Raw genomic sequence first — 14,203 nt, forward strand, 5'->3', positions numbered from 1 at the left:
GAGCTGGACAAATTAATCCCCAAGATAAAGTAATAAAGTACAAAAATAATTCACACATTGAAGTACAAAACAAGTTCCAAAAAATTTTAAAATAATTCCTAAAAAAATTTTAAAATTTTAAAATAGTCCTTTCAAATTATTTATATATAATTATTTTTAAATTAATAAATTTTTAATTTATTTATCTCAAATTTAATTTTTATTTACAAAAATTTTCTATGTATTTTCAAAATAAATTATAAATTAATTTTAAAAAGACACTATTTTTCAAAAAATAATTTAAAATAAATAAATTCATATTTATTTTTTACAATGGAAGATATTAATTTAAGTCAATTTATACGTATTATATTCTATGATCATTTTTTAATGACAAAGAAGAGAATGAATTAGTGTTGTTTGAAAAAATAGAAAAACTTTCATTTAGTATAATTTTTTTTACATAAATAATTGAAAATATTTGTGCAAATGTTTATGAAGGCAACATTTTAAAACTTGCATGGAATACGAACTAAATCATCTATGAAATTAAATTTGTAAGTTTTGGTCAACCACGAGGTTAATGTGGATGATTCATAATTCCAATATGAAATTTTTAATACTTTGCAACACTTGAAGAAGAAATGTATCGGTAAATCTAAGTGTTTTATTCATGTTTCTTAGACATGACACAAGACAGAGCACAATTACGTCGTTTGATTCATGTAGTCGACCTCACTTAGTGGGACAAGGCTTTGTTGTTGTTATTGTTGTTCATGTTTCTTAGAAAATTTTAGGATTCCTTGATTATAATATATAAAATAGGTTTTCAGCTAAAGTTATTTGTGCTACAACTATTAGCAATTATGTTAAGAAAAAATAGATTTTTTTTAGGAATATTTTTTTTAAATTTATTTAGTATCAATATTTTGAGAGATATAATGACCTTCATAATATAATGACCTCTTAAATTTAGTTATTATTATAATTTCTACTTCACCTCGATGTAGGTATCATATATTAATGATTAAATAATATTATTTTTAGGACATTTTAGTGTAAATATACATTTAAAAATTATTTTATATATTTTAAAATTTAAAGCTCTAAAATATTCCATTTTAAAAATGTCAAGACTGATTTGAATAATTAATCCTTTATTTTGCAACAAAACTTCAACTCCATCTCCATTTTCTTTTCATTTAATTTTTTCAACTCCACTCCTTTCCTTTGCCAAAAGAAGCCTAACTTAGATGAATCCGGTGCATGGTGCACCATAATTAGCTCGGTGCACCACAGCAGTGGCCCCCAAATTCTTTTCCTTCAACTCTTCAACGGCCATCCAAATTCCAAATCCATGGTGTTGTGGCACAACCATCACTTCACAATTTCTTCTTCTTCTTTTTCTTCCCCGCTAAACCCCATATCAACACAACCATGTTGCATAACCTTTTCTACCCTTTTGACTCCATTGTTGTAACACCAACAAAACCCATAAAGATGTTACCTTTACCTTGTTCCACAACCACTTCATCGTTCTCTGCTTTCCCATGTACCCTTAACATCATCAACAAATTCAACTACAATAAACTGATAATCATGGCAGTCCCACCTTCTTCTTCTTCTTCTTCCATTCACTATGATAGCCTCAGGGTGCTTGAATGGGACAAGCTTTCTGACTTGGTTGCTTCCTTTGCTACAACTTCATTGGGTCGTGAAGCTCTCAAGGTACCCCCTTTCTATGGTTTTCATTCAATTTTTGGTTTTTTGGTTAGATAGATGTTGCAATGTTAAAGGGTGTTGATTTGATAGGCCCAGTTATGGTCCTTGAATAGAACGTACGAGGAAAGTCTCAGGCTTCTCGGTGAAACCAATGCAGCAGTTGAGATGAACAAGCATGGAAGCTGTAGATTGCGATTTGGACATGTTGATGTTATGCTGGTTAGTTGATTTATATAGTTATGAGCAAGTTTCCAAAGGACTCACTTTGCATCGAATACCAGGCCAACTCACATCTTCATTGCCATTGGACGTGATGTGAGTCAGCTCGGTATGCCATGCAAAGCTAGTACATTTATCATTTCTCGATTCGATAGTTATATACAGATATGGGTTTGTAACAATATGATTCGATTGCAACAATACCAAGTTAACTTTGCCTGCAATGTCAATTATCAAATATTCAACCATTTCTGATTAGTATTCAATTTAGGAAGAAGGCTTTACCTAAAGATTGCATATGGCCCAAAATTGAGTAAGCATTGGGAAACTATAGCTGTGGACTGTATTATTGTGTGAAGTGATCATACAAGTAAATCTTTCAATGTAGTGATGTTATAACTGCTTCGTTGATTATAGCTCTTTAAATTTGGATACACTTTTCGTAAGTTCTGCTTTCTTTTCTGTGAAGTTGTTGATTTAAGATTCTTCTAGGTGAAAGCTGCTATTCGGCAAGGCAGGAGAAGTATGCCGGTTAATGGATATGAGGCAAGGGCTGTCATGGCTCTTTTGCAATGTGCTGAGACGTTGCAGGGTGATCTAAAAGTGGCCATAAAGGAAGACAAGGACTGGTATAGTCGTTTCATGCCTCTTACAGAAGTGGTAAATGGTGAAAGAAGTTCTTGGATCTATAAATTATGAATATTATTGAGTCTCTGATTGCTTTTTCTTACCTAAATGTGCTTGCAGATCATGGAATTTGTCGTTAATCGATCTCTAGTTAAAATGATAGAACAAGTTATCGATGAAGATGGCTCTGTTAAGGACTCTGCGGTTTGTTCTATATCTTTTGCAAGTTTCCATTTCCATCAATTACGCATCATTAAAATATTTAAAATGATAAGATGCAAACTTCTTTTAAAAAGTGGAGATGGCTTATCTTGCATCTCTTATTTCCTGCTTCTTTAATTGAATCTGACCATCATTACTTCTCCTTGTTGCAGAGTCCAGCCCTTAAACAATCACGGCAGCAAGTCAGAGTACTAGAGGGAAAGGTAATTCCATCTTACTTTTACTATGTTCTATAATGTTGGTGCTTGAGCTTGCAGTAACGGAGCAACCAATAAATTGAATGACATATTTGTAGTAGACCTTTTATGCTTTGACTTGGAGGATTGTTTCTTGTGGTTAGCGATAGCTCGTGATGGCCAAACATACTACTAAAGTCATTATTTTTAATTTAAAGAAGTCCATTTAATACATGCCCATTATTGTAAGATAGTTTGTTTCTTTTGTCCAGATACAACAGTTAATGGAGAATTTAATCAGGAACGAAAGGAGTGAATCATCAATTCTTGTAAGATTCACTAAACTGTAGTTGTACTTCTTTTCCTCCTGCTCAATTGTTTTCCTATTAATTTTATAATAATTTGAATAGGAAGTGAACAAAGTTGATGGAAGGTGGTGCATAAAAGTGAATTCTGGACAGAAGACAAGTTTTAATGGTCTATTGTTGTCCAGGTGCATAAAATTTGTCAGCATGTCTTCATCTATTCATTGCTTGCGAAATAACCTGTTTGTCAATAAAGATAATAGGCAGCCATAAAGTTCCATTCCTTACAGATTGTATCTTTGACAGTGGTTCAGGAGTAGGGAGTACTATAGAGCCACTTTCCGCTGTTCCCTTAAATGATGAGTTGCAGAGAACAAGAACTTTGGTGGCTAAGGCTGAGTCAGATGTGCTTTTGGCATTAACCAAAAAGGTTGTGAACATGATCCGATAGAGATTCTTCTGGTTGTTTTCTTTATTTTTCTTATGTTGTTATAATTTTTTTTGCAGATGCATCCGGACCTTGATGATATTGAAAAGATATTGAAGAGTTTGGTTCATCTGGATGTGGTAAATAATACCCTGTAATCTTGTAAGAGAAGTGGATCACCATTTTCTTGCTTCCGCTCTATGTTTCCTCTACTATATGCTTGTTCACATTTGAGAGATGCTCGTATTTTGCTTACTGATTTTCGACGTAATTTCAAATTCATGAACAAAATCTAATTCATAGAACAAGTCCCCTTTTAGTGAAAACACTAATAATAGCTGTATATCTATAAATTTGAAATTTGTAACATTGCTTTATTAAAGCATTATAACTTCATAATGACATGACAATATAAGTTGAAGACAAATCTTCCACAACATCATGTGTGAGTGTATGTATGGCCAGTTTATACATCTAGCTTAAAAGGTAATTAAATGGAGATAAGTCAATTGACTATATGCATAATAACCCTTTAAATTTACAATTTTCCACCATATAAGACATGAGCGATCATTTCAACGTAAACTCAGGATTTAGTGCCTCTACAAGGCTAGTGACCAGCTTAATTGTACAAATAGAAGACCTTACTACACTTGCTTTGGCAGGTGACTTCAGTTAATATCTTTGAAAATACAGTATAGACATGCTTACTATGTAAAAGATATTCAATCATGAAATTCATATTATGCAGATTAATGCTCGAGCGACTTATGGTCTTTCATTTGGAGGGTCAAGTCCTAATATGTTTCTTCCGGATTTCAATAGCCCTTCTAAATCTGAAGGCAATAACAAGGAATGGACATTGTATTTGCCAAAAGCATATCATCCTTTATTACTTCAAAGGCATAAGGAGAATTTGCAGAAGGCCAAAAAGGATGTAAACGTTTCTTCTTCAGTTAAGTCACAGAGAATTTTATTGTGTTTTCTTCTTTATTTGTGATGGAGAGGGGAGTGGCTTCCATTACTTGGTTCGGCCCTTCTGCCTTTTAGTAAACGGTCTTCCTTTTTGATTCAGTAATACTATCCTCTTTTCATTTTACACATACAAGTAAGACTAGAAAGAAATAATATATCACGGAGGGGAGAAACATAGGCTTCTTTCACTATACTTGACCCTTGGATGTAAGGACAAAATCATAGCCTTTTGTCAGGGGTTAACTAAATGAAGTGGGAAAATGGGAATTTGTTTGATAGATATGTTGCTTAACAGTGTTGTTCAAATTTTTCGTGTTATATGTATATAATTTATGTCCTTGTTATGCATCCGAAAATCGTTTTGGAGGTTGAGTCATGATAAATGCACTTCTATTTAACAGGCTGCCGCAGTGGAGAATGCCTCACCAGTACCAGTTGATTTTTTGGTATCTCGTAAAACTCGTGTTATAGTTATAACTGGTCCGAATACTGGTGGTAAAACCATATGTCTGAAGACTGTCGGATTGGCTGCTATGATGGCAAAATCAGGTATATGTTCTCCCCCGGCCGCTGTCTATCTCTCTTGTTTAGCATTCTTGTGTGCACATGAATAGAATCATTGCTATATCCTGTCAAATTAAACTTTGTACTATTGTTGTTATTTTGTTATTGCTATTTTCGTGAGCACTTAAACGGTTAACTGTTTGGATATGAGTTCTATCATATCTTTCCATAGCACTTACATCCTGTTCCAACTACCCGAACCAGACATGAGTAAACAGCGTGATTTAATGAGAAAGTTGCTTAAACCTTAGGCTATGCTATGTAAACAATATTCAATTGTGAAAATTATAATGCACTAAAAGTATTATGTTGGGATTTGTAATTAAAAGAAAAAAGGAAATGAAAATAAAAGCTTGCATTTTCTTTTACTTTTTTGTACTCATTTCATGATTTTGCAAAAGAAATATTGAAAACAATCACAAAATGTTGAAAATAGAAAACAAATTGAAAATAGGGTGGTATATTTTTAGTTAAAACTGAACAGGAACCAAACAAGCCACAATATGAGTGAGCTTATGAAACTAGACCAACCACTACTCTAACAATATGCAATCTGCAAGTATCTTGCTACCTTACATGGAACTAGCAAATTGGTATATGCTATAATATATAGAGATAGAAAGTGAGATTCAGAGATTGACATGTGTGCTAGGCTAAGTCATTCTCATCATCAAGTAATGTTAGCTGAAATAGATAAGTTGTCGAGTATTAGACAGTTATACTGGAACTGTAATCATGAGTGTCAGAGAAAGATTAAGCGAGAATTAAATACTACAAACTAGTTTCTTATGTTTTGTGTCCCTTTGTGGGTTTCAAAATTCTATAGGCATCTTGCTTCGCATCAAGCATGAGTAATTTGTTATTATACAATAACCTATTCATGATGATAGAATCTTCATTTTGTTCTCAATATCGTACTGTGATTCATGAATAACCTAATTTGTATTGACAATTGAAGCAGGATATTAAATGGAAATGATTTTTATGCTCACTCTGTTTGAATATTCATTGTAGCTTTTCATGATCTGAACCCAATCATGCCACAGGTCTTTATGTTCTTGCTTCTGAATCTGCACGAATTCCTTGGTTTGATTCAGTTTTTGCCGACATTGGTGATGAGCAGTCCTTATCACAGTCTTTGTCTACCTTCTCTGGCCACCTAAGACAAATAAGTGTAAGGAAAATGTTTTAATTTTGTAGAACTGAAATACCAAAGGCACATCCATGATTCAATTATCTATTTATTTATAAATTCACCTTTTGCATTTCTAAATAAATCTCTGTTTCAATCCATAATAAATCTCCTTAGCAAAATGAGAGAAACATTTGAGTTTAGGCTTGTCATCATTGTATTCATCAATCACATATAATTTACTTTAACATTTTTATAAGGAATTTTTGTTTTGGTTTTCTAATTTATCTTGCAGAATATTAGATTGCAGTCAACAAACCAATCTTTGGTGCTACTAGACGAGGCATGTGTTTTATGAGTTCAATTCAAAGTTCAAAATGAAATATCATATATGTGTCTGACAAATTTTATGACTGTTTGCAATTGTTAGGTTGGTGCAGGAACAAACCCCCTTGAAGGAGCAGCATTAGGCATGTCATTATTGGAATCTTTTGCTCAAGATGGTTCTTTGCTGACCATAGCTACAACTCATCATGGTGAACTGAAAACTCTGAAATACAGGTATTCATTACAAATGAAGACAAACTTTAAAACTTTGAATTGGTATATTCTGGATGATATTATCACTTGTAAAAGGAAAGGAAAAAAGAAAAGAAAAAAGATTGCAGGAGAACATAGCAATTCATAGCAACTCTCAATTATAAGTTATTATTAGTTCTTTATGCGTACTCGGTAGTCGATGCATTGCTGTTTTGTAATTTAAATTTAATACATTGTTGCTTTCAAAATTTTATGTTATCTACAAATAAAGAAAGATCCACATGAACCAAACATCAGTCTTTTGTTTGTATGATAGGTGCTCCTTCTCTTAACTAAATAACTTTGGTACACCTTCTGAGATCCCAACTTGAATTAAATGGATCTAGATATGGGATTATTTATGCAATCAAACAATAAAGGGAAAAGTTCTGGTTTTTCACTTGTAATAAAAGTTTGGTTGTTTCTAAACAAATGGCATAATATCATTCACTAATGATTTGAAACTTTTTACACAATCAATGAATTGAAATCCATTCTTTTGATTTACAGTTTCTGAGTATCTCTACTCTTCTTTCTTTTCTTATGAAGCACTAAAAGTGCATGTTATCCTTTGATATTTTCCCTCTCTTCTAATGTGGGGGAAAAAAAGAAAAGGGTTCTTATCTAAATTAAAAAAAAGTCTCAAGTTGTGTTAACATTTCTGAATGTTATTTCATGAGCAGTAATGAAGCATTCGAAAATGCATGTATGGAGTTTGATGAGGTGAATTTGAAGCCAACTTACAAGGTTCTCTGGGGTGTACCAGGTAAGCACTCCCTCAGCTCATGAATAACAAGAATGATTTCAAGTATTATTTTAAAATCTCAATTCAGGCTTTTAAATATATATATTTTTTTTCTTGATTTTATTTCAATTCCTCCTTCCGTTCTGTGTGTTTATGTTCATTTGAAGCATCCTAAACCTAGAGACTAATCTCGGAGGATTGTGATCCCAAAAGAGGGTTGAGATAATAAGTTTAAGCCAAAAAAAACAATAATGCTCCTTTCTAAGGTTTCTAATGTCTAAGGAATACGGGTATCGTTTTCACGAGGAATGATCTCGTTACATTTTTGCACTGATACCGGTGGTAATTCCAAATAGTCTTCTCACAGAATTGAGAAATACAAATTAAATAATCAAAGGCTATGTTGGTGCTAACTGCTTATAAATTACGTCATAATTTGGATCTGTTTGTTATTAAAAACTTGGTTTATTTTAATCTACATAAATCAAGACTATATGGTTCTGGTTATGTTAGTGGCAAATTTTCAGGCTAAGGAATTCCTTGATGTATGTTGCTTGTAAGAAGAAATTTATTAATTTTTGTCACCATAGGATGAAAATTTATGTTTTAGGTCAATTCTAAATGATACTCTAATGTAATACGTAGTAAATTAATCATCTAACTCAAGATGATGTCTTCATTGCAGGGCGCTCAAATGCAATCAATATAGCAGAGAGATTGGGACTACCTTCTGTTGTTGTGGATACCACCCGTAAGTTATATGGGGTTATAATGCATAATTGCATATTCATGGGGATTTGGCGGTTCCCTGTGCGGTGGGTATCCCCACCGCGTCCGAGATTATGAATAGGTGTGGTGTCTATTTTTATGAGCCCTTAGCGGGTCTCCATTTTGGTCCCCGTGTCAGGTAATCTCCGCAGGTACCCATCACGGTGTGTTTTTTTGCCATCCCTATTATCAGTGACCGCTATCTCCTTGCTTTAGTTATTCAATAACTAATATCTTTTCTGTTAATGTTATTTTAGTAATGTATACACCATTGATTTTGTTCCTTAAAACTTGATGCTAGAGCAGCTACATGTATCTGACATCAAGTTTTTGGGATTGATTCAATGTCCTACTGAAGTTTTGCCCTTCAGTGTAGCTTATTGTTTTTATGTAGGTAATAACTGATATGGAAAAGTTGAAACAAGATTACCAAGAGCTATTGGACGGTTCACGTCATCATCTGATGTGAGATTCTTTGCTATCCAAAAGTTAAATTAATTGCATGCCTTATCCCTCCACATACTTTGCATTTCATATGATGTAGTAGACAGCCGTTAATGGAGTAAGCTCATTCAATTGATATTGCATTCAATCATAAGTGAACCAGGCAGTCATATTTACATCTTTCTTTTTCTGGCATTGTTTCCTTTGATCATTGTCAAAATACTAAATTCTTGGAACAAGTCTTTCAGGGAGCATTCTTGTTTTGCATAATTGGAGAATTAGCCATGTTGTGTTTTGTGCAATGAATACCTTGCTTAATGAGGGACGATTCGTTAGAGCATTATACCATAATATTTAGAGATTAAACTATGGCTTATAATAAATAAAAGAATCTCTACTGCATTATACTAATAGATAAGTCATAACTAAATTTTATTGTGAAATATAATATTATTTATGAAAAATGTTATAACCAGAATCTATGCCTAAATTAATGGGACTAAGGATGATATCTTTTCATTCTAGCAACAAAATTCGTTTAAAAATTCTAGTTGTTTAGTATTTTCCATTATAGATCTTGTAGTAAGGTCTAGCCAAAAGCAAGAATGATGAGAGTAGAGAGAAAAAAGAAGAAGAAAAAGCCATATTTCCATTTAGACATGATGTCTAATAATTCAAAAATTTCATAGTAATTAGTTTTTAACTAAGTTACTCATCTCATAGCCACTAGCTACCACAAATCTTTCCTTGGCTGGTAACAATTAATCTCTGCAAAAGGAATTAACAAATTTTGCCATAGAATTGTAGCAAAAAGGAAACATATGAAAGTATATAATTAGAGCGTTATTTTCATTTGTAATTGTAGGCGCTCCAGAGAACTTTACAATAGTCTGTTGGACACGAAAAGGAAGATAACGGAACATGGTATTAATCTAAGATACAAAAAGATGAGAGATGTATCTGAGGCTGCAGCATCAGCGAGGTCCATCCTTCACAAGAAAGTAAGGCAGCTGAGTGCATCAGCTAAGCTACAGCCGCACAATAAAACCGGCAAGAGCTCTCAGTTGTCAGCAACCAGCAGCAGCCCTATTACCATAGATAAAAAGGAACCTACCATCACTGATAGAAAGGCTCCTGCTGTAAAAAATATTAACCAATCATCATCAGGTATATTCAAAGATAATGAAACATTATAGAAAGAAGAGGAAATTAAACTCTGATGAGCTATTTTATTTCAGGTTTGATTTCTTTGGATGTTCCTTTAGTTTCATTCAATTTTTAATTAGGTCTTTATTTTTAAAGTTTATAATTAAGTCCCTGTATTTACAAAAATTTTCAATTGACTCTGGCTTGGATATTTCAATTAAATCCCTACACTGCAAAGTTTTTCCAATCAGGTACTTCTAACTTAAAACTAAAGATCAAGACCATATTCTATACAAAAAACTTAGCAAAAAAAAAACGATATATCATCTAATATAGGGGTTTGATTGCTAAATCTTAAATTAGAGTAACTCGGTATAATTAGGAATAGTTTCATATGAATATTTACATAGTTGCTATTTTATCTATTGATGTTTCAGATAGGTCAAAGCTTCCCAAGGTTGGTGATATGGTACATGTCTCTTCGCTTGGTAAAAAAGTGTCTGTTTTAAAAGTCGATTCGTCCAAAGGAGAGGTGGTGGTTCAAGCTGGAAACATGAAGTTGAAACTAAATGTAATGGACATTCAAAGATCCTAGATGTTTGGCAATTACATGATCCGAGATAAGTAAGTATTGCCTTTATACGCAATATCACATATTGTGCCTTCTTGCTTTCTAGTTTCTAACCACATAATATAGTTTGTTAGCTAGTTACAACTTCACTGTTGCGGCGTAATTTGACTTCCCTGATGCTTGACAGTAATTTATTTTCACAGAAACTGTAAACCTCCAAGAAATTTATTTATATGCTTTGGTATCTGCTGAAACGGAGGTGAGTGACTTTCAGAAACTTCAGTTCCTTGATTTAGATGCATGCATCAGGAATTCCGGTTTTAAAATACTGTAAGCAGTGCCAAAAGTTGGTGTGTTAATTGTGCAAGGTACACTTTTGTTTTATATGAGTGTATACAATGAACTAAAAAGTAAACAAAAAATAACTACTCAAATTGGTCCTGTTTTCTTTTCAGAATGAACTGAAGCTGCAAGAATAGTAAACAAAGTATTATTTTTTTAAGAAAAATGATGGGCAACTGATGGTGTGTGCTTTCTTAGTGGAAAGAACAATGACAAGTATTCAGAATCATGGTAAGCTGAAAAAGGGTGTAGGTAATACCCTTTATTCGCTTATTTTGCTTTCACTTTTATTGAGAAATGCACCCTTCTTGGAGGGTTTGTTAGGGTCCTTTATTTTTGTTACACTTTGGATTTATATGATTACTAAGCTAAGCTAAGCTAGTTTGTTTGTATTGTTTATTTTTAGGCCTTTTTTGTAGAATGTAGATGGAATGTTTTTGCACCCTCTCCAAGACACTAACGGATTCCTGTTATGTGCTTTGGTTCCTTTATTCAAGAAAACTGCTCCATACTCCAATGGGAAGGTCGGTTGAGTCCATTTGAGTGGTAAAATATTATGACAATTGAAGAATGCTGTGTTCATGGGTTTTTGTAATTAGACATGTGATGAGACAAATCTATTGTACTTTTTAAGGTATAAAAAACTAAAGAAAAAAAGTTATAAAAGTGTGACCGAGTTCTACTTTCTAGACTTCATGGATGGCTGATACATATTTACAATACAAAAGCATGTTGAATTTTAAGATTTCCACAGTTCCACCAAGTTAGTGGAATAATTATTAATCCTTGAGCACAAATGGGTTGTTGAAAAGGGAAAAGCACCAGTGGCGGAGCTTGGAGCTTGAAATAAAATTTTGGAGGCTTATCTTCTTTAAGTCATAGTAAAATATTTGAGTCAATTAAACTATTTTTTTATAAAAAATTTAGAAGGGTCATGACTCCCCATTATCTTAACTAAACTCCGCCCCTAAAAAGCACGATAAGTATGTCCAAGTAATAGTACTAATTGCTTCTTTGTCTTCCACAAGTCTTGAACTCGTTTAGTATTCCATGCATACTTTTTTACGAGTGATTTCTTCTATTATTCATTATCTTATATCATATAAAGAATGTGAGACATAACTTGGTGGAAATAGTAGCATTTTCATTTCCTTCTGCATTATAGTTTGTTTGATTTTGTTTAATGCTCAATATCACGCAAAATTAGGTGCGCACACTTTCCAATCTCATGACATTAATGTACTTTGGTTTTTAAAGTATTTATTGTTGTGCTATGTCTCCCCCAATCCCACATATATATTATTCAACTGGATAACTTTATTGTTTTTTAGGTGTTGAATTCGTGTACATATAGGGTGTGTTCGTGAAATATGTTGGAGAAGATAAAAGTGCGTTTTAATGTTTTGAATGCTGTTCTTTGATGTTTGACAATTTTTTTACGTGATTCTGTATCCCAAAAGCTCATTCACTAGAAGTAAGACCTTCTACGTTTATTCAACTTACGTTTAGGTTTGTTGCTAGTTATTTATTATTTTAATTTTTTATAATATGTATTATTGTTCCTATTAAAAATGATAAATTAAATAAAAAAATTAATTATAAATAATAATAAAATATAACTTTTAAAAAATTAGAACCTAAAATAATAATAAAAATAAGATTATTAAGAATAATTAAAAAGGTACAAATAATATTATAATTCAATATTATATTTTTTTAGTAATTAATTAATTATTTATCTAGAAGTGATTTTAACTAATATTATTCAAATAATATTTATTTTATTAAAATCAATTTTAGTAAAAATTGCCAAACATAAATTATGTTAGCACAAATTCACTTCTACTCAAAATCAATTCTACAAAATCACTTTCATTCAAACTCCAGTTTGTCCAACGTAAATCCAAACACACACCTAATGTTTCAACATCAATCAATAACAACCCTTATATCTTTGTACCAGATGTACATAAATTAATTTAAGTTGGTCAAATGATTAATTTACTCGTTTGTTTAAATAAGTATTAGAAATTTAAATTTCGTTTTATATATACAATAATTCATTAGTCGACAGACCTATAAATAAAACTCAAATCTACAAAAGACTAGTTTTTGATTTGCTGAACTGAACTAAAAGATACTGTGACAAATTAAAAAAAAAACACTATTTTTCTGTAAGGGAACATTTTCTATTTTTAACTCATCTAGTGCATCGATTGTGGATTTTCACAATTATATAAGGTAATTCGTAAGTGTAATTTAGTTTTTTGGTAGGTAGAGAATAAAGATGCATGTGCAGATGAGTAATGGCATTTTGCTATGAATATTCTGTTGTTCGCCATGTTAGCGGAAAGCTGCTTTAATTCGTCTTGGTTGATGAAAAGTCCACGCTAACAAATAAAGAAGCTATGATAACAGAGTGAAGTAGTGAACTATCAGTTTTAACAATAAAATTTTAAGGAAAAGTTTAGGCTAACAGTTCTATTGAAATCTGCTCAACACTTAATCAATAAAAGTAAAGTAAGTAATTTTATATTTTTGAATAAAATCTCATACCATTAAATAGGGGTGAGTACAGGTAACGGATACCCGATTATCCGTGTGAACTTAAACTGAACCAATTAAATTGGTTCTGGAACTAACGGGTAATCGGGTCCAACTCAAACTAAATCGATGATCTTTGTTAGTGATTAGTTCGGGTATCAATTATGAGAGTGCGGAATCCGAACCAACTTGCGAACCCGATCATATATTAATTAAATAAAAAAATAAAAAATATATATATAACTTTTTCATTAGACAAAAATTATCACTATTAATATGTTTGAATTTTAATGAGTTTACTTTTTAATGTATTTGGTATTTAACATGTTTGGATTATTTGTTGAATTTTTAAGATAAAAATTTGGTTTTTTTTTTATGAATTTCACCGTCATTGGGTACCCAATCATCCGAAACGAACCAATCCATTTTTAATCGGTTTGGTTTGGTTTGGCTACATGTAAAAAAAAATACAAATCTGAACCAAACCAAACTAATTACATTTTGATCAGTTCGGTTCTAATTTTACCATAAACCCGAACCAAATCTACCCGTGTTCACCCGTACCATTGAAATCACCAATGATGACTAATTGATGGCTACAAATCACAAAACTTACTAGTCCTAGCACTCCTCAAATTTTAAAATACTGATAAATTTAATTTTAAATAAATGAAATTAGTTTTATATTTATAAAAAAATAATTTTTTTGTGACAAA

General features: G+C 32.0%; 1 protein-coding gene across 1 annotated transcript; it reads left to right on the forward strand.

Annotated features, from left to right (window-relative positions):
* LOC107606920 (endonuclease MutS2) lies at window positions 1,300-11,639 on the forward strand. Its single transcript, XM_016308923.2, has 22 exons — window positions 1,300-1,707; window positions 1,792-1,920; window positions 2,413-2,580; window positions 2,668-2,751; window positions 2,922-2,972; window positions 3,218-3,274; window positions 3,356-3,438; window positions 3,557-3,680; window positions 3,758-3,817; window positions 4,429-4,632; window positions 5,054-5,201; window positions 6,263-6,390; window positions 6,644-6,691; window positions 6,779-6,909; window positions 7,611-7,693; window positions 8,358-8,491; window positions 8,835-8,905; window positions 9,750-10,051; window positions 10,468-10,654; window positions 10,805-10,969; window positions 11,057-11,174; window positions 11,350-11,639. The coding sequence occupies exons 1-19, from the start codon at window positions 1,417-1,419 to the stop codon at window positions 10,623-10,625; spliced, it is 2,454 nt and encodes an 817-aa protein (XP_016164409.1). The 5' UTR covers window positions 1,300-1,416; the 3' UTR covers window positions 10,626-10,654; window positions 10,805-10,969; window positions 11,057-11,174; window positions 11,350-11,639.

Source organism: Arachis ipaensis, chromosome B07, assembly GCF_000816755.2.
Source record: "Arachis ipaensis cultivar K30076 chromosome B07, Araip1.1, whole genome shotgun sequence".
Taxonomy (NCBI): domain Eukaryota; kingdom Viridiplantae; phylum Streptophyta; class Magnoliopsida; order Fabales; family Fabaceae; genus Arachis; species Arachis ipaensis.

Coding starts and splice junctions, on each gene's coding strand:
- LOC107606920 (XM_016308923.2), top strand. CDS start 1,417: ATGTTGCATAACCTTTTCTACCCTTTTGACTCCATTGTTGTAACACCA. Junction 7,694..8,357: donor GGTTCTCTGGGGTGTACCAG/GTAAGCACTCCC, acceptor TCTTCATTGCAG/GGCGCTCAAATGCAATCAAT. Junction 8,906..9,749: donor GGTTCACGTCATCATCTGAT/GTGAGATTCTTT, acceptor TTGTAATTGTAG/GCGCTCCAGAGAACTTTACA.